Raw genomic sequence first — 25372 nt, forward strand, 5'->3', positions numbered from 1 at the left:
TGGGATAGCGCCCCTAGCGGCCATTGGGTGTAAGCTCACCGTGCTCTATACCTGATCGAGAACGAGCGGCTGCGCGCACAAGGTGATGAATCTCACCAAACTTAATAATCCTCTTTTATTCTATTGCTATCGGTCCTTATAACACATTTTAACACTGAACCAATTTTACGACAATCTGAAATAATTAACTCATAAGCTGTGTTATTTATGGAAATAATTCGAGACGTATTACCTAAATGGGTCATACGAGCCAAATTTAGGTCATAACTCTTCGTCTGTGTCTGTTTTGTTTCTGAAAGCCAGAAAGAAACTTTAATCAACTTCATAACACGTATGTAACGACGATGCTTGTGGGTGCTGGTAAAGATATGCTGCATATTCCGGCTTTCCTGAAACAGTGTAATGGCAGTTAAATACTTACAAGGCAAGTTTAGGAAAATCACGAGAAAATGAATGAGTTAATGACGACAGGAAGTAGAAAGATTAAAATGCATCCATTGTAAAAGTGATTTGAGCTTCATGTATATATATACAGTGTGAGCAAAGCAGCTTAGTACAGCCGCTAGGGCGTTATAGTGACACCCCAGGCAGAAAAAATTTCCTAGGCTATTGCTCCGCAGAATATCGCGTTTATTTAACTTCTCAATATAAATATAGACTAAAACTAGGCTACATTTTGTCTTTTTTAATTAAAATCTCCTGAGGCAGAAAATACGGAAAGCTGTGTCTTAAAAAAAAAATCTGGCTTCCAGCGTTATGCCTATGTCTGGCATTGCAGTCGGGAGATATCCGATCTGCGTTCATTTTGCCGTTACAATGGGATCTGGCGCGGGGTTAACCGGGGAACCCCCCCCCATTAGCTGCTTATAAAGGCACACCTGGCGTCGAGGTGCGTTTTCTTTGTTTTAACACATTCGCTGCTGTTGCTGTAGGTTTAAATTTACACTCCAGCTGCCAGCAGGTACGTTAATTCCCTGACTAAATAACGAAAAGTTAACGCAGTGAAACGCAGCTTAACCATTCTGTAGGGCTGCATGGAGACTCATCCATAGGCGACTCTAGACTTTTCTCCCAGGGGGTTCAAGGTGAGAGAGCCCAACCGGTCATTCATCTAGATAAATACATTTGTAAAATAAAAATAGTAAATACATTTACGATAAATTATTATTACATGCTGATATGACGAACAAAAGCTACATTTTCAAATCTAACGTTACAATTTAATTTAATTAAACGTGTGTTCAAATAACATTTTCATCTAACCAATAGGGGGTGCAATTGCACCTATGCTCACATCTCCAGGGTTCATGGTTCAAGACTCACTCCCTGCTATCTATGTATGGAATTGAGTGCTTCAAGAGGTAGCAGCACGTCTTTGTTTTCTCTTCAGAGTACTGACAGAGGTGGCTAATTCAGGTCCAAAGAGTAAAAATCCAGACTTAAGATTTTGTTTCAACCAACCACTTGAGTATAAAGAGTCACAGCCACAGAGGACTCAAATGGTTGGCTGAAACAAAATCTTGGTCTGGATCCCCCCACCCTCCACTAGTACCTGTGACCAGATGCTCATGGGTTCAAATCCCACCCTAGACAAAATAATCACGTGTCTGTGGGCCCTTGAGTAAGGCCCCTAACCCCCAGCTCTAGGTGCAGCACATGTTGGCTGACCCTGCACTGCGACCCCCCAAGCTATGGAGAGCAAGATGTGGTCGGCAAAGAGAAGCATTCCACTGTACCTGTAGGTCTACATGGATGTCCACCCATTGATTCTCACCAATGAGCACTGTGAGGACCTGCTCATGTACTGTGCTGTGGATTATCGATCAGACTAATGTCTTATTCCACCCTTAATTAGCTTCTGTCATTATTACGCTGACCTGGGCACAAGCTTTAAATGATGTTTCGCCAGTTTGTAGCAGGAGACGAGACCTTCATGTAATTTTTGATCAGCATGGCAAAAGACCTGTCATCTCCTGGTGGTTTGTGCAGCCCGATCCTGGGCACTGGGAGCCACACCTTGTGGGCGGAGTCAGTAGACCACAGCCAATCACAGACCAAGAAGCCCTGGGCTGCCATGACATCAGCCTGAGATGATATTCTGGATGCTGTGCTGAAAAAGGGTGCAGAAAAAATATTGAAGAAAATATTTAATAATACTTTAGAACCCTGGCATGGTTGGACCAGAGAGCCTGTGAGATTTTCCAGCCATCTTTAACAAACATGACACGTGAAAATGACTTCAGCCGGGAAAATGATTAGCATTACCACGCACTCAGGTTTCAATATGGAGCAAAAAGTCACGCACACACTGACTGATTGGTGGAACCTGGTTTCACAATGGCCTCACAGAGATGGAGCTGGCCCTTGGTGTAAAGGTCAGTCCTGAACCATCTCTCCGAGTCGTGTTTTTCCACCTTATAATAACCCCTGTGCAGCAAAAAGCCAGAGAGCCACTGTTACATAATATTTGTGAAAAACAGCTTTTCTTGATTTTAATGTTTAGTTCAAGAGTAATATTGAAAAGTTGCTTGAAGTAATAATCTGTCTATTTCACATGACTACTTATAGAATTACAGTCAGTCTGGAATCTACCCCAGAAAGCTCAAATCACCCCAGATGGGATGCCAGTCCATCGCAGGGCACGGGGCTGGGGCACACCCGGGATGGGATGCCAGTCCATCACAACCTGCTTAATTTGCCACCATTCCAGTGCCTTGGTAAGCATGGAGCTCACAGCATTCCTGCTGCTGGGAGGAGCTCCTCACACAACTGGGGATTGCCTCCTGGGGGGGGGGGGTCATCCCAAACTGAGTGGACATTTGTTTTTTTCTCCCTGGTGGCCCAAGCTTGTGACCCAGGATGCATAGGATTCACCACCTTTCACCCATGTTCCCGACCTTGTGGTCCAGCAACTGTGAGGTCAAGACCCCAACCACGACATGCATCCCAAAACTCACGTAACGCCTCCGGGTGCTACGCCTGTTCTGTGTTTCTGAGACTAGAACCCAAATATAAGACTGGTAATGCTGTTCAAACTTAATATTGTCATGCTAGAGCATGACAAGAGGATTTGTGTTGTATATGCAAATTAATTTATATATACAGACTGTCCCAGAATTACGACTGGGTCCGTTCCGACAGCTTGTGCACCAAAATGGACGTATGTCAGAATAAGATAATCACACCGACTTTTAGGTGTGAGAATATGACTGGGAGAAGCGTGTGAGGCTGGGATGGTCACTCTGCCATACAGGACAATGCTCTCCCGCGGCAGCCATCATAGCACTAGGTAGCTTAGCACTGCCTGGTATGCAGCCGCCCGAAATTTAAGATATGTACTCATTTTTTTTGCTTAAAAACAAATTTTAGTCGTACGTGTGAGTCGGGAGTCATATAGGTTGTAAGTTGGGGACATTTAAATTATGCTGTTTAGACTTCAAATTAAATTTAATCAGCTAGATGTTTCACTGAACATATTAAGATAATGTGCGTGTCTCTGTATCAAGTTGGGAACTGATTTCCTTGGTGCTAAAGTGGTACATGACAGGGCGCCGGACTTCGGTATGGATGTCATGCAAACGGCTCCATTTACTTCAGACTTTTTACTTGAAGAATCTGAGTGCTGTATGACCTGAGCCTGTTAGTGTGTGAATATCGATGACTGATGAGTGGATCGGGCCCCCAGGGTGTGGGTTTAATTACTCTAGATCTTAATGGAGTCCCAGGCAGATTGGTCAGAGTGCATTTTCATTACTTGCTATTGTGGAGTCTTCTTGTCCTGATGCAAAGGTGAGCACAGAGTCCAGGTTCTTCAGACCCCTGGGCAGCTCCGTTGGGATGATGGACTCGGTGAATTATGCTGGAACGGCGCCTGCTATTCGTCCTTGACTTGAGAAAGAAGCCTATTTGCTCCAGATCCCAACCAGGAGAACAGCAGCACATGCATTCCAGGCTCTACCCAAGATACCACACAGCTTAGACAGCAACCTTGGGTCAGGTATCTGCTGACATGTGGATGGTCTAGTCTAAGGCCCACTGGGTATATGTTTGCAAAGAGCAGAACCTGGAAAAGCTGCAAGTGGAGCATTGGGGAAGGACCTACGCTTATGGTTGTAGGTTCAGAGAGCTGGAATTGTCACGTCCCTGAAAAGATAGATCACCTGGATTACTGCAGAAAACGTGTCGATGGCGCTCAAGCCTCACCACACTAGTGACATCTACAAACGCTCCCCGAACAGCCAAAGCACGACTTGACATCTCTGCTGATGAACAGATGGATGAATAGCCAAATTGACCATCTCCACCTCCTTAAAAGGCTCCGACAGACTTGCTGTGATTTATTTTTAATGATCGTAGCTTTGCTGTGCCGAAGTCTTGCTCCAAGCTCATAGCCGATATGATTTATGAATGCAGACAAACCTTCTTGCACGAGCGGGCTAAGTGTGACAGGCCAGCGAGCTGCTCTCCAAGTGACAGATATCACCCAGACTTCCAGTTTATAACCAACACTTCTTATTGCTCTGGGTCAGTCCATCACAAGCTAAGTCTGGGAAGCCATTGACTCTGCCTGATCCTCCGCAAGCATGTTCTGCACTTTGTCTGCAGTGCGACATCTCAGATCTCAATCTTCAGTTGCCCTAGTCACTAGTGCAATAGTGAAAATCTGTGCAAACGCTGTGAAACCACAGGTCCTGTGGAGTGCCACGTAATCAGTTAACATTCATGTCTGAAACAGACCTGGAATACATAGGAAGAAAGCCTCATTACAGTACAGTGACCTCTATGTGATATACAGGGGACCATTAGGTGTAGGACAGACTTAAATCACACTAAGTGGACAAACCCACCTTCCAGGCCCCATTGAGACCGGATACCACAAGTTGACATTTTCTAGAATAGAATGTAAATAATACATCCACAGATTGAGTGTGTAGTCTATACACAAATTTCACTACTATGAAGTTTCAGTGAGTCATTGGTACGGCCTTCACCCCAAGTGCTATGGCACCACCTTGTGGTTGTTGTGTGACACTACAGCTCCATTGATACATGCACATATTTGCAGGAGGAATTAGTGATGCTTTCTTCTCCCTGGGGAAATTGGGTAGTTTTCACAGATCCATTTCTCTGCAAGTCAGCCTCGTGCACCAGCACCCAGTACCCCTGCAATGGGCAGGCGGTGGATACTGGGGATGAGTAGACTGCTGGCTGCAGGATTTGAACCAATGACCTTCCTTGCACAGAACTGGTGTGGGTGCATGATTTTGGGATGGCCTCAATCAGCCAATAACAGTGGGTCCCCAGGACTGGGGTTGAGAACCACTGCTTTAGTATTAGCCGATTGAAAGGCCATCCCAAAAACCTGCACCCACACCGGCCCTCCATGGAACAGGTTCCCCACCCCTGGCCTAAGTAAACGGTTTGGAGGAGAGAAGGAAAAAAAAAAAAAAGGGGGGGGGGGATGCCATTAAAACAGATCAGTCACTAAAGTCAGAAATGCAGTTTTATTCAATTCCAGGAATTTTGGGACAAACATCTGAAGTCAAATGAGCACATACAGCCCACCGTGTCCTTATTGGGACAACTTAAGTGCAAATTCCCATTCAAAAGCCTCCAACAGCAGAGCAACTTCAGCAAAAGCTACAGATTTGTAGGGAAGCAACTTGAGGCTTGTTCACGCCCAGAAAGACAAGGACCCAGAGTGAGACACCAAGGGCTGGGGTCCACCAGAGCTTTCCTGTGCTGTCATCGACCCCCCCACAGCGGGTGGGGGTGGGCGCACACAGCCACCTCACTCAGCACTTCCTGGGCTGCTGGATGACAAAGGCCTTCGGTGAATGCGGCTTTGCCACAGCAGGGATCAGCCGACTGTGCCGCACGCTCACTGGGGCCGTGGGGAAGTCGTGCGCCAGCTGAAAAGTGAAAGCACGTCTACATTTCAGCGAAACCCGTGCACGTCACCCACCCACAGAGACATCTGCACACACAAGGCTAACAGTAGCATTGTCCCGATTCTTGCTGTGGCGTTCCTGCAGTTCAGACCTACGCGATTACTTTAATACCAGGGGGACAGATGTGTCACTCACCTTGTCCAGGGTACCTGCCAACAACAGATTTACAGACTGCATTCTGATTGGAGCAGGCAAGGACCTGAAAGAGGCAGGGGGAGGTCAAAAGCATGTGCAATATGGTGGAGGTTAAGCCACAGGCTTCTGCAAAGAGGGGAAGCACTGCTTGGCCACACATCCTCCTTCACCACCAAGCACTAGGAGCCCACGGCTGCGTTCGCACCAGCACCTCCACACCACTGGTGCCTTAAGAGGATACCTGGCCTTGTCCACAGCTCGCTTCACATCTTTCTCTGGGGGAGAGGCCTCTTCGGAGCTCTTCTTGGCCACCCGTTTCCCCCCCGCCATCACTGTGAACAGAATTCACACACACACACCCCTCAGGCCCAGAATAGAGGAGTCCAACATGTGTTGGGAACAGCCTAGGTGGACCTTGGAAGGCTAGAATACCACATATGTAGCACTGAATCACAGTACTTCCGAAACCTTCAAAGGCTTAGGGTGCACAAATGTTTTGTCTACCTCCATCTTAAGTGGAAAGAGTCAGAGGAATCTGCCAGAGGAAGCTCCGAGTTAAAGCAGGGTAGTTGGAGAGTTTTCAAAGGCATCATTCAGCTTTTGTACGTCGGTGTCGCTCAGTCGGTACAGAACTGGTTTGTACCAAGTGCAGTAGACAGGCGACTATTGTATTTTCACACGTCTCTATACACTAAGGGCAGCGAAGTGTTTGCACAAGTGGTAAACGGAGTCGAGGCTTTAAGCGAAAAGCTCACGCATCTGTAGGAGACAAGCGTGCGCCATTTGACGGCAATTTGGGAAAGCAAAATAAGAGCGATTTCGCAGAAGAAAAAAAAAAATACGGAATACAGTACACGACCCGAATCAGGGGCACACATGGACTTGATGTAGTGATATACATTGGTTTGAAAATTAATATGGCAGAGTAAACAAAAGTCTAATGTAAAAAAAGCTACTGGGCATAGATGAGATCCCCAGACGGAAAACAGCCAAGGTAGACGTGTCGGAAGTGAGAGGATAGCAAGTTTGTACAAGTTTCTACTCAAGAATCAATTTTGAAAATAATCATATTTCCGTCCACGCTCCGCCGTGCGCAAAAACTTAAATCTGAAACGAAGCGAAGGGGTTTCCGCACTTGGGATCCAGCCAAGCAGTCCCACATTAAATTACTGTAGAGAAAAAACAAAGATCAGCTTTCGAAATGAAAAAGTCACTGGCGGCGATGGGCCGGATGGCTTACCTGCGGGGGGGTGGCCAGCCTTCAGCGCCGCTCTGTTCTGCACCCCGGGCTTCGACACCTGCACCATGTTGCGCCGCTCGGCCAACACACTAACATCAACAGGGCGCCGATGGGGGCACGCACTCCTATTTATACCTCTAAAGGGTCAGGATGGTTTCTGCACGACGCAGGAAATTAGACTTACGGGGTGGAGTTAAAGTTAAAAACAAGCAGCACCCGACACGCTTTGGTTACTTACCCACCAGCACACAATGCAAATGTGAGTCACGTTACAACCGCAAAGCGTTAGCTACATTTACAGAGAAGTTACTCGCTACTTTTGTTCAGCATTTCAGAGAATAATTTGAATATTAAACCATACAATTACTTTCTTGGAGTCTAAAGCTTATAAGTATAAGTTTAGATTTACTAGAGCGCCAGTTCACTAACCACTCTAAATTGGACTGACGTTCGAACTGTTGTGAAACATTACTGGTACATTAAATTTAAGAACACAGTCAAAGATAAATAACTAGGTAGGCATTACGACATTTGCACATTGACACGGTTTTGACATTTTAATCAGATTGTAGAGGTGGATCCAAACAGCTAGAAGAGGCGGGATCAGCCAATCTGATTGGTTATCTCTCTCACCCAATCATTTTTCATTCCGCCCTCAGAACGTTTTTCCATAAGTAGAACTCCCACGAGCTCGAGGCGGCTTCGGCCCATCCTCTCGACGGCTTCCTGTTTGTTTCAGTATTCGGATTTTTGGCAGGAGCTGCTGGTGTGTTTGCCTGCCCAGGGCAGAGGGTGTGACCACAGGCGTCCATTGGGGTCTTTGGCACACCGGGAGAGAGAGGGGATGTGTACACTAAACCATGCTAACATCTGCAGGATATACCACAGCGCTCTTGGGTTTCTTCAGAAATAGAGGACATTTTTATCACTTGGTTTTACAATCCTGTGTTTTTAGGATGGGCTGAAATTGTTTGCTCTGTACCAAGAATGTTTTCCTGCAACCTTTTGGGGTGGCACTGAAGTCTGATTACCGTAACAGATCGCTGTAAGTCCGGCCACACTCCAGCCCAAGGTGACGACCGTACACACGTTAATATTTATACACGCTGATGTTCAGAGAAGGTTCCGGCTGAACTCCCATGCAGACTAAATGTATCAGATTGAAATTTTATTTTTTATTTGAGTTACATATGGAATGAACCATCCATTTTCTAAAACTTTTATTTAGTAAAGGGCTGTTTGTGGGACCCTGTAGCCTGTTCCAGGCAGCACAGAGTGTAAACACCCTGTATGGAATGCCAGTCCGTCACAGGACACATGCGCGCGCGCGCACACACACACACACACACACACACAGTGCCATTTAGAGACACCGATTCACCTCACTGCTCATCTTTAGCCTACAGGAGGAACCTGGTGTACCCGAAAGAAACCTGCAGGACAAGGGGAGACCATAGAAACTGCCAGAATGGACCTTCTGACTCTTTCTCCTCCCCCCACAGACTGAGGATGGCAGAATGCCCCCATGGATGAAACGTTCACGTTTATTTCTACTCATGTGCATAGAACATGGCGGTGAACCATCCACAGGGGGGTCACTGGACAGGACATGGAAAAATAAACGCCTCTGCAATGTCACACACATGTTTACAATCGCACAGTTCATTTAAAAAAAGAATGTCACTTTTTAGACACTTCAATTGATCCCACATTTTCTTTAAATGGCTCCATATATTTATACAGGATTAATATGGCACAAGAGTTTACTGATGCTGATGATCTGAGGGCTGCGAGGGATTCGATTTCAGGGTGTACAGAGAGGAAACCACAAGAACGGGGTGACAGACAATGTCTCGATGTGACACACAGCAGTACGACATGGAAGGAGGACGGTTCGAATCCCATGAACAAGCCATCTCGTTCTTCTCACTAATGTCAAACTGTCTTTTCACGAGGCCTCTCATCTCCCACTTTGCTGCCGCAAGGCATCATGTGACCCGCTCCACCGTCGCCCCCGCTGGGTTGCGGGTTCGAGAAACGGAAGCGCGTGGATCAGGAAGGGCCGACGTGTATGGAGAGGCGCCCCCTGCTGTCTCTTTCTGGCTCTGCGTTCCTTCCATGACATTACCGGCTCACTGAGCATGCAGAGACCTGTTTGAGATGCACAGGGCAAACTCAGTTCGGACGGGACGGCCACCCCTCCCCGCCCGCAGCAGAACCTTCTAGACCCAGGAGTCGGGTGACTCTGGATACTGCTCCGCCCGGTAGGACGGCTGCCGCGTAGTGGAGTAGAAGTCCACGTAGTTGGTGTTGGACTTGAGCGTGTGCAGAGAGGGGGCATAGTCCGTGGCGAAGTGCACCGCGTCCTCAAAGTAGGGCTCCTCGTAGCCGAGCGGGGGCTGCCGGTACGGCCGGTAGGTGTCATAGGTCCTCCTGGCCTGCTCGTCTGCGTAGTACAGCTGCAGGAGAGATCAACGGCCATGCAGACCTGTCCTGCTCTGCTCCGCTACATAACACACCCAATTCCATCCCATGCCCCCCCCGCCCCCCCCCAACTCACCCAGTTGCAATGTTTTGAAAACAGCAGATGAATTCCATGGAAACTGCTCCCGCCTCCCTCCCTCCCTCCCTTTAATTTCCTCCCTTCCTCCTTCGCCCACTCTTTCTCTTCCTTCCATCCCTCCCTCCTGTACTGGAGTTTTCCAAGGCCCCCACCTTACAGGGAAACCCTTGCAGACCCCCCCCCCCGTCTCACCTGTGTTCTCCTTGATTCCTCCCTGGGTGGTGAGGGGCAGGACTCTATGAAGTACGGCGACGGCTTCGCAGGGCCTGCGCGGAAAGATGCATGAGGGACGGGGTCTTGCTCTGGCACTGCGAGCGGCTGCCCCCTCCCCCCAAACCCCCCATCCTCTCTCCCACCACGAAGCACGGCTCACAGCCGACTGCGGGCTGGGCTGCTCCCAGTTTACTGCTCTTTACTCTGACTGCACCATCTTATTTGCCCTGGCGCAGCTTCAAGGAATCCAAACCCAAAGAAGCCTTTCTCCGGTAATCCCCCAGTGTGTTGTCATGGTGACGCCCCCAAGCTGAAGGGCTTCCATCTGGCTGAGATATGTCTGCCAGCCCCCCCCAGGCATTGAGGCGGGCTGCTCTGTAGCAGGGGGTTACAGGGGTGGGGCACACAGGGCCACTTGGGGGCGCTCTTTAGAACTTGGCAGAACTTAAGCGAGTCCAAATTGAGCAGGGCTGCAGGGGTGCGGTGGGGGGCAGGGTGAGGAACACTGTCAGAGAAGATCTGTGGGCAGTGACATCCTTGATGATGCTGTAGCGCGGTGTTTCCCATCCCGGTCCTTGGGGACCCCCACCAGTCCACGTTTTTGCTCCCTCCCTGCTCCTGATGGATGGTTTGGCAGCTGGGAGAGAACAGAATGCGGACTGTCTAGGGGTCCCTGAGGACGCCTATGAAAAACACTGCTCTAAAGGAAACTGTGGTTTCAGAAGAACACAGAGTAGTGCTCTGGGGGGGGGGGGGTGGCGGTTTCCTGCTGTCACATGATCACCCAGCAAGCATGCAGTGTCTTACCTGCGTACTGACTTTTATGCACACCGTTGTCTCCTTGGTAATTATAAAATTGCATAGTTGACTGCGTTCTCTGGTAGTTTGAGCGGCGTTCTGTGATTGCCAGCACGGCAGGGGAAGAGGTGGCACTGCAGGCTGGACAGACACACAGCATCAGGGCGCAAGGTGAGCATTCTGGGGCCTATCAGGCGCTTCTGTAGAAGGCTCACTGTCCATGACGGTACCGTCTCAGGACTACATTTCCCACGTTCCCCTGACTTCTTAGGCTCACCTATCTGGTTCACGGGTGACATCTGCATAGCGTTGCTGGGCAGAGTGGGCTGGGACTTGTACCTGTCCCGCTCCAGTGTGGAGACAGGTGTTATGAAGTGGTTCTGGTTCCATCCATCCTGAGATCACAAGACACGTCAAAAATCTGAACAGTAAGGCATTTGTATGTATAAGGTGTGATATACAGCTACTTAACACAAGGTGATCCGAATGCACCTACAAACGTCCGGTCAGAGGTGGAAAGTTCAGGTCCAGAGACTAAAAATCCAGACCAGAGTTTTGTTTCAACCAATCAGTTGAGTCACAGTCACAGAGTACTAAACTGGTTGGTCAAAAGTAAATCCTGGTCTGGAGTTTTACTTTCTGGCCCTGAACTACCCACGACTTCTTCCAGTGATGAGTCCTGCGAACCCGCAGTGTCGCAGCCCCTCACCTTCTTGTAGATGGCGCGCAGGTCTCTGTACTGCCACAGTGTGTTGAGCACCTGGGCAGCAGCTTTTGCCACCTTCATGGAGTACCTGCAACATGGCAGCCAGAGAGGTTCTTAGGTAATCAGATAACTAGTGAGCAGTTTGCAGACAGCTTGAGCTCCCACACTCTGCCCACTCCTTGCCCCGCCCACACAGGACCCCGCCCATATATGACCCCGCCCACACGTGACCACACCCACCCACGACCCCGCCCGTATATAAGCACGCCCACCCACGACCCCACCCATATATGGCCCCGCCCACACGTGACCACACCCACCCACGACCCCGCCCGTATATAAGCACGCCCACCCACGACCCCACCCATATATGACCCCGCCCACATGTGACCACACCCACCAACGACCCCACCCATATATGACCCCGCCCACCTCTCGCCCCTGCCCTTGGTGATGTTGACGAGCTTCTCGATGCCGCCGGTGTCTGCCAGCGCCTTGGCGTTCTCCATGTTCTTGCTGGTGACCTCGTGCAGCGTGCAGCAGACGGCTGCCACCGTCTCGTCAGACAGCAGCGAGGCGCCGGGGCCGGGGAGACGGTTAACCAGGTCCCGCATGGCGTACTTCCCTGCAGGAAGCCTCGGGGTGGTTACTGCCATATTCCTCTGCATATCCACACCTCAAGGGCACTATAGAGGGACCAACAGCTCCATCCCACACTCATCAGAAATGTCCAACACCCACGGCCCCTGTGGAAGCTCTGGGACCCTCTCTGCACCATGGCACATCATCCAAAGCAAACTCCTTACATTTAATAAATGATATGTATTTATTTAACTTTTAAAGACCCGCTCAATCATCCATTCTGGGAGGTGCCCTGTGCTGCCTGGGATAGGCTCTAGGCCCCCCACCCCCCCAATCCTGATAATGGATGGATGGATCCAACTGGTTGTTTTTACTCGCTTAGCTTAGGTTAAAACACCTACAACACCAGTCCTCCTCTCAGGTACATATTCACGCCCCCGGTCACGAGGCTAATCCTCCATCCTAACACCACCACCCCCCTCCCCCGGCCAAGATCCTCATACCGTTTCCATATCAAGCCAATAAAAACTATTTCTGTAGCAAAAGCCACAAGAAGCTTGTGTATGGAGGAGGCAAACAGGAGCAGCAGCGGAGTGCCCGTGGTTTTCGGGTGGGGTAACCGCGCTGGCCTGCTCCCCCACCCTGCGGCGGGGTGGGGCAGGGCTTGTGTTTCATGTTAACCATCTCCACGGAGCCCATGATCTCCACCCATGTCCAGCTCCTTCAGCCTTCCGTCTCGCCTGTTTGCTCATTAACCAAAACAGAATCTGAATAACAGCATGTATCCGATTACCCGCACTGCTCTCTTTACCTTATTATTATTATTAAGCTATTCACTGTCAGACAACTGACACTATTTAGTCCATCGTTTATTCTGCTGCATTATTTATCATTACTGTTTGCATACAGCTTTCAGTGCACTGTGTATATACACCCTCGTTTCCAGCCCGCCTGTCACGTACCATCCTGTGTTCTATACTTTAGATACTGTGTTAACCCTCCCCTTCTCGCTCACTGTTTGTACGTCACACTGTGGTTCTGGGGGAACGTTACTTCACGGCGGTGTACACAGGGCTGGCTCTACCATCTCAGGAGCCACAGGCAAAGCTATTAAGAAGACCGACGACCATTTCACTTCCTCTGCAATGGGGGTAATTCAGGCCTATTCTGCTTGTAGCTGCAGCCGGTCCTCTCTGTACGACTGTATACCTGCTGGAGTCCCTCAGAGGACACTGAGTCCAGAACGAAAAAATCCAGACCAAGATTTCGTTTCAACCAACCAGTTGAATACTCCAGGCTTTCTCAACCCAGGCCTTAGAGACCACCAGACCGTCCACATTTTGGTAATTGGGAGAGAGCAAAAACATGGATGGTCTGGAGGTCCTTGAGGACTGGGTTGAGAAAGCCTGGAGTATTCAACTGGTTGGTTGAAACGAAATTTTAGTCTGGATTTTTACGTTCCGGACCTGAGCTACCCACCCCGGCCTATAGGTGTCACCCAGCTGTGTGGTGCAGAAGTCGGTGGACGCTGCCTCCTCACCGATCAGTTCCTTGTTCCTTACGTCCAGGGCCATGTTCCTGAGTGCCGTGGCCACAGAGCAGACCACGCGGTCGTTGTCCATACGCAGCAGCTCCACAAGGATGGGGAGGCCCTTCTCCTTGCGCACTGCGGCCCGGATGAAGGCCGCAAACTGGAAAGGCAGGACGGCAGGGGGTTAGGAGGGGGAGAGGAAGAAGTCTAAGGCGAGGCCGGTATGCGGCATCTCTCTGGCATTCTGGGAAGGTCACAAAATCTTGACACAGTAGCGGAAAATCTGTTGTTCGACATGATAATGACCCTAAGAGCACCTGGAGGTTGTGTAAGTAACTGTATTATCTTGTGAACAAGGAATGAGATGGATTGCTGGGATGAGTTAGACCAAAGAGTAAGAGCAAGGTAGCCGACTTGTGCCCAGAACTTGTGGAAACTCCTTCAGCACTGTGGGAGAAGCATCCCAGGTGGCTACATCTGGAAGCTGGTTCAAAGAGTCTACAATGCTGTCATCAACGCAAAAGGGAGCCATTTTGAGGAGGTGTGTCCAGAATTTTGACTGGTACTGTATGTTTTCCAGATGCGATGCTATGGACATAAACAGCTAATTTATAGGCCAGAGTTTAATTCTACCTGTACATTACAATGCAGATACACAGACCGTAGACTTCCTTCTGTCCCACTGTGTTCAATGCTGGGACTTCTTCCCCAGTGGGAGGGGCTCACCTTCCAGTTGCCGGCGCTGAGGTTCTGCAGGGACCCTGCGGAGCCCTCCAGTGTAGCCGGGTTCGAGCTCTCTGCCAGCAGCGTCAAGTACGGTTTTACCACGGCCGGGTGCCACAGCACCTCCACCCCCTTGGGGGCCTTGGAGAAGCCGGGGATAGGGCCCACGCCGTCCCACTGCCAAACGGAGAAGGGAATTAGGGCATCTGTGATGCAGAGTGCCTGAACTCCTCTTTCACACCCGAAACGGAGAAGTGGCCTCCGCGGTGAGGAGCCGAGGGCCCCCACCTGCTCATCCTGGGGGGCCCGTTTCTTCCTCCTCTTCCTGCGGCCCCAGCAGCTGGGCTCCGCCTCCTTGCTGGGTGACTCCCTCCCCAGTAGGCTGGTCATCTCCTGCGTGCCCAGAGGGCCCGACTGGGGCATCTCCAGCTCCAGGCGGTACGACAGGTTTCGCAGGGTGCAGATACAGTTCTCTACAATCTGAAAAGGGGAGGTGGGGGGGGGGGGGGGCATCCATAACTCAGCACCACCAGCAGGGGGCGCTCAGTGATTTCCCTCTGCCACTCTCAAAGGGAGAACAATGGGGCTGAGATCATTTATTTATATATTCCCAGGGCACAGAGGGAGCGCCCGCCCACCTTGCTGTCGAAGTCGGAGGTGCTGACGCAGGCCTTGATGATGTACAGCAGGGAATCCACCAGCCCCTCACAGCAGCGCATCTGCCTCCGCGCCTCCTCCCCTGCCGAGCTCAGGTTTCTGGGGAGGTGGCAGGAGGCAGCGGGTCACTCACTCAGCATACGATTACGGTCTGAAGCCAGCCATTATGGAGGGCTAATGACGAGTGAGACATCACCGCCCCAGGCGGGGAGGGGACCAGGGGTGGTGGACCGATTAGCATTACCACGCTAACTGGAATATGTGTCTGCATTTGCCGAGACGATGTCAGGGCCTGGGGCCACTAAGCGGGTTCAATGGTGGCCCCCTTAACAGGACAAAGAAAAGATTGTGAAAGACCAAGTTCTAGTGTATTTTTTAGGAAGCGTGTGCAGGAGAATCTCAGATAGATTTTTCAGTTTCTTAAGAAGCCCTGTGTGAGAATTCCAGCTGTAGTATGTAAGCTGTCCACCAGGGGGCGGCAGCGCAACACTGATGGCAGAGCGGTGCACGAGTGGGGTGGGGGTTGGGGGGAAGCCGGCACCTCAGGCAGCCGCTGGCGTTACGCAGCACCACAGAGGAGTGGAACTTCAGCTTGTGCTCGTCGTCGAAGGAGGAGCTGCTCCACCCCGAGTGGGGGATGATCACAGTGTTGGTGAGGGGGGTGAGGGCATCTCGCACGATGGTCATCTTCACCGCGTCGCACGAGGAGAGGTTCCACAGCACCCCTGCAGGGAAGGTGAGGCGGGGGGGGGGGACAGAAGCAGATCTCAGAGCCGTGACTCCCACACGCCAGTGCATTACTGGAGGCCGGGACACCATCACATTCCGTACGCAGAAATGGAACCGGACACAACTTCCGGGAAATTCAGGCCAGTATCTGAATCAGTATCTGGAATCATCATGGCGGCACATTGGGATTATCAGACTGACACTAGATTACCAGAAACTGGTGTGCATGACTTTCTGGTAGAGGCTACTGTGGACCAGGAACGTGTGTGTGTGTGTGCAAGCGTGCATGTGTGTGCCTGCGTGTGTGTGTGCGTGCCTGCATGTGTGTTTGCGTGTGCATGCGTGTCTGCATGCATGCATTTGTGTTTCAATGGGTGCGTGTGTGTGTGTGTGTGTGCGCATGTGTCTGTGGGGACACGCCCCCCTTTCTCACCCACCCCTACCTGCCTGTGCCTCATTACTGGGGAGCTCCCAGTATACGCGTGCCCTGGACCCCCCACCCCACCCCAGTCCGCCAGTGTTCGTGTGACAGGGCACCCCCTTAAAGATGACATTATATAATGCACAGTGGCACGCACGCACGCACGCACACACACACACACACACACACACACACACACACACACACACACACACACACACACACACACACACACACACACACACACACACACACACACACACACACGGCCGGCGCGGTGATGTCACAGGGGCTCAGGATGCATAAAGCAGGCAGGGTCTCTCAATGAGCTGACAGCCCTTATCGCTGCCTGCCAGGCCAGCGTGCTGATGCGGGCGTAAATGGGACGGGCCCCCGCTTCCTCACAGTATGCCACGTTTAGTCAGCCGCATGCGAGCGGACACACGGGCATGCGCGGGCAGGTCCCACGCGCCCCCCCCCAGGGCCGGAGCGCACAGGGAGCACGCTGCTTAACGGGACTCCTCTGCCTTTTAATGGTTAACACCATGGCTGGTACACAGACAGTCCCTTGTAGTGTGCATTTCAGGACTAACAAATGGGGGGGTGGGCTGCGATTGAGGGCGCTCACATCCGGTATAACTAAGTTGAGGCAGCGCCTCCCTCTGGGAGGAAAACAAAAGGGCGCCCCCAAGAGGGGGCCTGGGGGAACCGCAGCTCGCTGTCTGTAGGCACTGGTGTTATCCGAACCGTCATCCTACAAAACTAATGCATGTACACTTTAGCGGAAGATCTCCCAGCATATCGCAAGCAACTGAAGGAACAGCAGTAACACTTGGCTGCATTTCTCCCCTTGCCCTGCAGGGGGGGCGGATTTGAGCAGCACAGACTGAAGTGGACTCGCTGCCCCACCAGTGTTTCAGGAAGGTCACACAGGTCATTGTCTTTCTGACAGTCATATTCATCCCGCTGTCTAGCCCATAAGACGGTCAAGAGTGTCCAGAGGTTTCATACACAAGCTGATCGCCAACCGGGCTCCCCAGTCTCCGAACAAAACCCGTTCAACATGACACGTCTTTTCAGGTTCAAAAAATGGGAACCGCCCCTGATCCTTATTAATCTTTAATAATTTCCCCATTTCCCATTGTGCTGTGGAGTCACAAAAAGGGCCAATAACCGAGCGACCGTGACAAAAGGACAGAGAACCTAAAAAATACACGATAAAATAAAACACCCTGCAGAAGCGTCCCAGGGAATAAGCTGCTGTGCTCGATTTTCTCGCCGTCTGCCAACGGACACACGAGCTGCTCCTTTGAGCATAACATTCCCCTTTAAGACGCTTAAAAAGCGACCGGCAAGCGACGAACTCCTGCTAATAGAGGGAACCGTCCCACGCTTCATCACACAGTAGCTCCTGCCACTCAGAAACGGTGCCGGGAAATGCATGAAAAAGCGTTTAAATAGAAGGTCACGAGGGGGTCACAGCTAAGTGCATTGTGGGAGACAGTGACAGGGCTGTAATTCCGACAGGGACAGGCGAGTAACAGACTGACAGAAAGGGGAGAATGTGGATGCCAAACAACCCCTAAAACGATCCCTGGCGTGACCCCTGACACCTGAGCTGGCAGGGAAGAGGAGTCTGACCCCACAAGATCAGCGGCGGTCATGACCCCCCAGTCACATGACCACCAACCCCCCCCCAAACCTGTCACAGGTCTATAGATGGCACCAGGGTCCTTCACATGGCATGTCAAACGTCACCAAAGTGCCTCCGAACTCTGAGGTAAGGACCGAGGGCAGAGATCAGGAAATGCATTATTGCAGGTCAATAACTATTCAAGGGCCACAGCTGGGGGTTAAGCAAGGAGGTCATGTGACACACGATGTCAACTTCAGTCTCGTTTCTGATTAGACGATGGCTCGTACGAATCAAATGTTGTTTAGAAAAGCCCAATAAAATAGCATTTTGAAACATGACATCAGTGTGCACTGTACTGTGTATTTCTGTCAGGGAAGATCTGGAAGCCATCAGCTAACTAGGTAGAAGCGGGTATGAAATAGTGTAACATGCCTTTCCCACCCTGTACACCCTGGCTTTTGATAAATCTGACTGCTATTAACAGGGCTGTAGCCAGGATGTTTTAAATACTGAGGTCTAAAGTATACGCACTTCCTAGGTGTGGGCCGCAATGGATCGTGGGTATTGGACCTGCAGAAATACTTCAGTGTCCTCAACGGTAGGTTCGTGTATGGCCATTAATTTATCCCCCATCAGCTGCACTTTTTTTAAAGGGCTTTTAAAGACTGGAAAGGGAAATATTAAAGAAATGGAAACGTGACAGGTGTCTGAGGGGTGTCCCTGCTGACATTTACCGAGCAGAGCTCTGTTAGCGACAGCTGATGGGGTGGGGGGCAGTGAGATGGGGGGATGGGGAGAGGGAGAGAGAAAGAGAGAGATGGAGGGAGGAGAGAGACATGCAGAGAGGGGGGCAGAAAGAGAGATTGAGAGAGATGGAGGGAGGGAGAGGGAGAGAGAGAGAGATGAGGGGGAGAGACAAGGTGAGAGAGAAGGAAAGAGGCACCGGAGAGAGAGAGAGAGAGAGAGAGAGAGAGAGAGAGAGAGAGAGAGAAGTAGAAGGACCAGTGTGCAGATGCAGGATGTGTGGCTGATTCGCAGTGCATGACACTGGGGGTCTGTACAGCCAGGAGGCGACAGACCCCCCCACCAGCGCCTGAGCAGTGCTTAATTATTAATCAGCCAAACCTCAACATTCCCTGGGGCTACGAACTGTGATCTGTCTGCTCGACACACTGAGCCTCTCCAGTCAGCAGGAGTGGAAAAATAAGCCAGAGAGAGATGAATGGTGAAGTGTCAGCGGGGAGGGGGGCGGAGTGTCTGCGGGGAGGGGGCGGAGTGTCTGCGGGGAGGGGGCGGAGTGTCAGCAGAGAAGGCGGCGGAGTGTCAGCGGGGAGGGGGGCGGAGTGTCAGCGGGGAGGGGGGCGGAGTGTCAGCGGGGAGGGGGTGTCCTGACGTACCCGTCACCAGCTCCCGCACCTCCGCGTCAGCAGTCTTCCTCAGCAGCCGCAGTAGAGCCGGGACCCCGCCCGCATTCCTCACCGCGATCTTGTTGTTGTCCGTAGCCTTGCCGTAGACGAGGTTCCGCAGGGCCCCGCATGTGTTCTTCTGCACTTCCACCACCTTGTGGTCCAGAAGGTCCACCAGGTGCTTGATGCCGCCGAGGCGGCAGACCTGACGATGGGATTGGGGGGGGGGGGGTATAGACATGCAACTATGACTGTCAGAGCAGGTCGAGCCCCCTCTCTTCATTTACATGCATATACACAGGCTGGTGCCACAACATCACCATGGTCTATTGGGGGGGGGGGGGGCACTGCACTCATAAAAGTTAAATATTTACAAAGTTGTTGGTGAGAGATACATATAAACCTTGTTCTGAAGGTGCCCTTGAATAGTTCTCCTGTTTGGTTCTAGCTGCGTTTTGTAACGTAGGGTCTCTCTCTTATTCTGATGCTAACTTAATACACGCTAGTGTCACTGGTCACTCACTGGAAGCTCAGACAAGCAGAAACTGTACCTGATTGACTCTTGACAGCTGTATGCTTGTGATGTACAGTATCAGTAAAAAGTCTGGACACACCAGCTTTTAATGGATTTGTCTCTAGTTTAGTTTTTATTCACCTCTAGTAAAAAGCCTCGAGGTGACAAAGCAATATGTAACGAAAGAGCAGTGTTCGACATCTTAAGATTTGCTCCAATTTTACACTCTGCAATAGAGCCCCTTTCGCTTTGATGACAACGCTGCAGACTCTTGGCATTCTCTCAGCCAGCTTCCAGACATGGCCACCTGCAATGCTTCTCCAAAACAAGTTCTGAGCACAAGTTGGCTACTTTGCTCATACTCTTCCATCCAACTCATCACAAACTCGCTCCATAGGGTTTCAGGTCGGGGGATTGTGGGGGCCGGATCATCTGTCACAGCACTCCATCTCTTTCCAGGCTAAAGCTGTCCACTGTGGCCCTTGCAAATCTGGCCTCCTAATCATCCCCTTTATCTATCTGGTTAATTCTCTCCTGCCCCTTCACCTCCTTAGCTACTGTGCGGTGAGTGTACTGGCTCAGAATGGCTGCCGTCTCATCATCCAGGTGGGGGCTACACAGTGGTGGTGGTTGAAGCGGCTCCCCATTGGTTCTGTAAAGGACTTTGGGTGTCTTGAAAAGTGCTATATAAATGGACCTTCATTCATTCCTTGTTCACAAGATAATACAGTACTTGCCTAAGCTCAAGGTGTGCTTAGGGTCATGAACTTGAACTACACTGTCCACCTTGCTTTTGCTAAATCAACAGGTTTAAATGTAAATAAAACCCACAGCCTGTAAGACACACTGGGCATACTGGGTTCCACGGGCCTGCCTTGGGTGAGATGACCCCCACCCCCCACCCCTACCCCCGCCCGGTAACTGGACCAGACTGGATCGGGACGCACCTCGGCCTTGACTCGGTTGTCTCCGTAGCACAGATGCTGCAAGTATGCGGCGGCATTGGCCTGCACTGAGGGGAAGTGGTGCTGCAGCATGTGTATGACCTCCGGCAGCTCCGGGTCACGCCAGCCGAATTCCCTGGAAGAGAGGCGGAGCCTGTGTGAGTGGGGGGCGGGGGGGCAGAGGCGGGCCGGCGGGCGAGCGGGGCCCCTGCCTCCTTTCCAAATTGCTCCGTCTGCGGCTTCATTAAATCCGAGGCGGCCAGTGGCAGAAATATTACTTCCCGGCTTCCGCTGGAGATATATTTCAGCTGGCAGAGTTTAATTTTGAGTGTTCAGGAAATGTCCCGTATTCCCGTCGGACAATTACTGTCATAACGGAGGCTAAATGAACAGCTCCGTTTCATAAAAAGCCATTTCTCGGGTAATAAAACCTCTGCTCGCCGACTGAAATAACACAGATGCGAGACGAAGGCCCAAGCTTCACTTCGCTTTACAGCATTCTTCCATCTCTGGGATCTTAAAATCTGTTTCACAGCAGTCATTAATTGGTAAACAAACAAATCCATACGTCCATTTCTGGACTTCACCAATTCAGGTCAGGGTTACAAGTAAACAAATGGCACTGCATTTAATTATGATAATCACACACAGCACTTATTTTTTTTTAAATGTTCATTAAGCTGCATATGGAGTGAAGCATTTCAGGTTAAGTCCCCGATATGTTACAGTCACGATTAAAGGTGCATACAGACCCATTTCAGGTTAAGTCCCCGATATGTTACAGTCACGATTAAAGGTGCATACAGACCCATTTCAGGTTAAGTCCCCGATATGTTACAGTCACGATTAAAGGTGCATACAGACCCATTTCGGGTTAAGTCCCCGATATGTTACAGTCACGATTAAAGGTGCATGCAGACCCATTTCGGGTTAAATCCCCGATATGTTACAGTCACGATTAAAGGTGCATACAGACCAATTTCAGGTTAAATCCCCGATATGTTACAGTCACGATTAAAGGTGCATACAGACCCATTTCAGGTTAAGTCCCCGATATGTTACAGTCACGATTAAAGGTGCATACAGACCCATTTCAGGTTAAGTCCCCGATATGTTACAGTCACGATTAAAGGTGCATACAGACCCATTTCAGGTTAAGTCCCCGATATGTTACAGTCATGATTAAAGGTGCATACAGACCCATTTCGGGTTAAGTCCCCGATATGTTACAGTCACGATTAAAGGTGCATACAGACCCATTTCGGGTTAAGTCCCCGATATGTTACAGTCACGATTAAAGGTGCATGCAGACCAATTTCGGGTTAAATCCCCGATATGTTACAGTCACGATTAAAGGTGCATACAGACCCATTTCAGGTTAAGTCCCCGATATGTTACAGTCATGATTAAAGGTGCATACAGACCCATTTCGGGTTAAGTCCCCGATATGTTACAGTCACGATTAAAGGTGCATACAGACCCATTTCGGGTTAAGTCCCCGATATGTTACAGTCACGATTAAAGGTGCATACAGACCCATTTCAGGTTAAGTCCCCGATATGTTACAGTCACGATTAAAGGTGCATACAGACCAATTTCAGGTTAAATCCCCGATATGTTACAGTCACGATTAAAGGTGCATACAGACCAATTTCAGGTTAAATCCCCGATATGTTACAGTCATGATTAAAGGTGCATACAGACCCATTTCAGGTTAAGTCCCCGATATGTTACAGTCACGATTAAAGGTGCATACAGACCAATTTCAGGTTAAATCCCCGATATGTTACAGTCACGATTAAAGGTGCATGCAGACCCATTTCGGGTTAAATCCCCGATATGTTACAGTCACGATTAAAGGTGCATACAGACCAATTTCAGGTTAAATCCCCGATATGTTACAGTCACGATTAAAGGTGCATACAGACCCATTTCAGGTTAAGTCCCCGATATGTTACAGTCACGATTAAAGGTGCATACAGACCCATTTCAGGTTAAGTCCCCGATATGTTACAGTCACGATTAAAGGTGCATACAGACCCATTTCAGGTTAAGTCCCCGATATGTTACAGTCACGATTAAAGGTGCATACAGACCCATTTCAGGTTAAGTCCCCGATATGTTACAGTCATGATTAAAGGTGCATACAGACCCATTTCGGGTTAAGTCCCCGATATGTTACAGTCACGATTAAAGGTGCATACAGACCCATTTCGGGTTAAGTCCCCGATATGTTACAGTCACGATTAAAGGTGCATGCAGACCAATTTCGGGTTAAATCCCCGATATGTTACAGTCACGATTAAAGGTGCATACAGACCCATTTCAGGTTAAGTCCCCGATATGTTACAGTCATGATTAAAGGTGCATACAGACCCATTTCGGGTTAAGTCCCCGATATGTTACAGTCACGATTAAAGGTGCATACAGACCCATTTCGGGTTAAGTCCCCGATATGTTACAGTCACGATTAAAGGTGCATGCAGACCAATTTCGGGTTAAATCCCCGATATGTTACAGTCACGATTAAAGGTGCATACAGACCCATTTCAGGTTAAGTCCCCGATATGTTACAGTCACGATTAAAGGTGCATACAGACCAATTTCAGGTTAAATCCCCGATATGTTACAGTCACGATTAAAGGTGCATACAGACCAATTTCAGGTTAAATCCCCGATATGTTACAGTCATGATTAAAGGTGCATACAGACCCATTTCAGGTTAAGTCCCCGATATGTTACAGTCACGATTAAAGGTGCATACAGACCCATTTCAGGTTAAGTCCCCGATATGTTACAGTCACGATTAAAGGTGCATACAGACCAATTTCAGGTTAAGTCCCCGATATGTTACAGTCACGATTAAAGGTGCATACAGACCAATTTCAGGTTAAGTCCCCGATATGTTACAGTCACGATTAAAGGTGCATACAGACCAATTTCAGGTTAAGTCCCCGATATGTTACAGTCACGATTAAAGGTGCATACAGACCAATTTCAGGTTAAGTCCCCGATATGTTACAGTCACGATTAAAGGTGTATACAAACCCATTTCGGGTTAAATCCCCGATATGTTACAGTCATGATTAAAGGTGCATACAGACCCATTTCAGGTTAAGTCCCCGATATGATACAGTCATGATTAAAGGTGCATACAGACCAATTTCAGGTTAAATCCCCGATATGTTACAGTCACGATTAAAGATGCATGCAGACCCATTTCAGACATGTTACAGTCAGTATTAAAGGCGCAGGATAAGTCCTCGTCTCAGAGGAACAAATGCACTTTATCTCAGGGTTCTTGGACCTGATTCTGAAGCCCTTGTGGCATCGATCCAGGCCACCCTCCACTAGTAAGTCCTCCATGGCGGGGGCAGGCATTGGCACCACACACCCCCGACGCCAGAGCAGGTGGGGCGGAGGCGTCTGGGCCCGTCCTGTCCTCGCTGGGCATGCCAAGACGACGGCAGGAGAGAGGAGCTGTGGCTTGGGGCGGAGTTCGTTTTAATCTAATCCCGCCTCCAGGGGCCAGCGACCGGAGCGATCCATTTTGCCCAGCCTGGGGGTGATGGTGCGGGCATGGCTGTTCTGCAAGCTTAAGCATATTGCCATTCTCAGGCCATCAGTGGAAACAAACTCCCACTGCGACACATCACGATACATCGTTGTCCTAGTAAAGCCCCCCTCCACCCACTGGGGGCTCACTGGGGGAGATGATAATCACTCCCACTATGAAAGCCCCGCCCACTCCATCCTACTGGGGGCTCACTGGGGGGGTGATAATCACTCCCACTATGAAAGCCCCGCCCCCTCCATCCCAATGGGGGCTCACTGGGGGGGTGATAATCACTCCCACTATGAAAGGCCCACTCCATCCCACTGGGGGCTCACTGGGGGGGTGATAATCACTCCCGCTATGAAAGGCCCACTCCATCCCACTGGGGGCTCACTGGGGGGGTGATAATCACTCCTGCTATGAAAGGCCTGTGCCTCCCAATATCACAAAAACAGCAGCAGTCCTCAAGACAGGAGGGGCTGGTCACAGAAACCAAATCAATACAAACTCCAACCCCCCCCCCAGCTTAGTCTGTGTAGCAGGATACTCAGAGTGAATGTTTATAAATGTCCATGCAAACAAACACTTTACAGCGAAGCAGGCATCTCCCTGTCAATCTTCCAGTGCGTCTCAGTATTTCCAGCGAATGCTACGAGACACTTAACCACAGCAGAAAATTAGCTCAAAGTGGCCCAGAGCAAACAAAGCAGGCAGGACTTCCACAGTCATGTGACTTTTAATAAAGTCTGTTTGGCCATATGAGGAGGAAAAAAAGTCAGCGCTTAACTATGAGATGAGGACTTATCCTGAAACAGGTCTGTCTGTATGCACTTTTAACAGTGACTTAGTCCAGCGTTCCACAGCTTTTCCGGTCCGTGACCAGTGTCTCAGAGAAGCACACAGAAACCAGCACTGACTGCTTACAGTCAGAAGCGAGCAGACTCTGCCAGGCATCACCCCGTCTGTCAGGCATCATCCCGTCTGTCAGGCTTCACCTCCTCTGTTCTGTAGCTATTCTGGATCTAAAGCTGCACTGTTTCATTTACTCTTCCTGAAGGAAGAAGCCC

At 50.1% G+C, this 25372-nt stretch overlaps 2 protein-coding genes across 3 annotated transcripts in view; both read right to left on the minus strand.

Annotated features, from left to right (window-relative positions):
• Positions 1-5485: 5485 nt before the first annotated feature.
• Positions 5486-7850, minus strand: LOC111858341 (death-associated protein-like 1 homolog). Its single transcript, XM_023840013.2, has 5 exons — positions 7565-7850; positions 7327-7483; positions 6328-6418; positions 6087-6150; positions 5486-5912 (listed from the first exon to the last, which is right to left on the minus strand). The coding sequence occupies exons 2-5, from the start codon at positions 7391-7393 to the stop codon at positions 5796-5798; spliced, it is 339 nt and encodes a 112-aa protein (XP_023695781.1). The 5' UTR covers positions 7394-7483; positions 7565-7850; the 3' UTR covers positions 5486-5795.
• Positions 7851-8852: 1002 nt separating this feature from the next.
• The window catches only part of LOC111858340 (plakophilin-4-like), a 51593-nt gene continuing 35073 nt past the window's right edge, over positions 8853-25372 (minus strand). For both annotated transcript variants that reach the window (XM_023840012.2, XM_023840011.2), the window contains 13 exons: positions 20753-20885; positions 19283-19496; positions 15641-15824; positions 15081-15198; positions 14731-14922; positions 14446-14619; positions 13729-13879; positions 12039-12231; positions 11610-11694; positions 11178-11295; positions 10910-11041; positions 10082-10155; positions 8853-9785 (listed from right to left, as the gene is read on the minus strand). In XM_023840012.2, coding sequence (XP_023695780.2) covers positions 9549-9785; positions 10082-10155; positions 10910-11041; positions 11178-11295; positions 11610-11694; positions 12039-12231; positions 13729-13879; positions 14446-14619; positions 14731-14922; positions 15081-15198; positions 15641-15824; positions 19283-19496; positions 20753-20885 — 2005 coding nt within the window. In that variant the 3' untranslated portion in view covers positions 8853-9548. The remainder of the gene's footprint in view (positions 9786-10081; positions 10156-10909; positions 11042-11177; positions 11296-11609; positions 11695-12038; positions 12232-13728; positions 13880-14445; positions 14620-14730; positions 14923-15080; positions 15199-15640; positions 15825-19282; positions 19497-20752; positions 20886-25372) is intronic.

This window comes from Paramormyrops kingsleyae, chromosome 16 (assembly GCF_048594095.1).
Source record: "Paramormyrops kingsleyae isolate MSU_618 chromosome 16, PKINGS_0.4, whole genome shotgun sequence".
NCBI classification, from domain to species: Eukaryota; Metazoa; Chordata; class Actinopteri; order Osteoglossiformes; family Mormyridae; genus Paramormyrops; species Paramormyrops kingsleyae.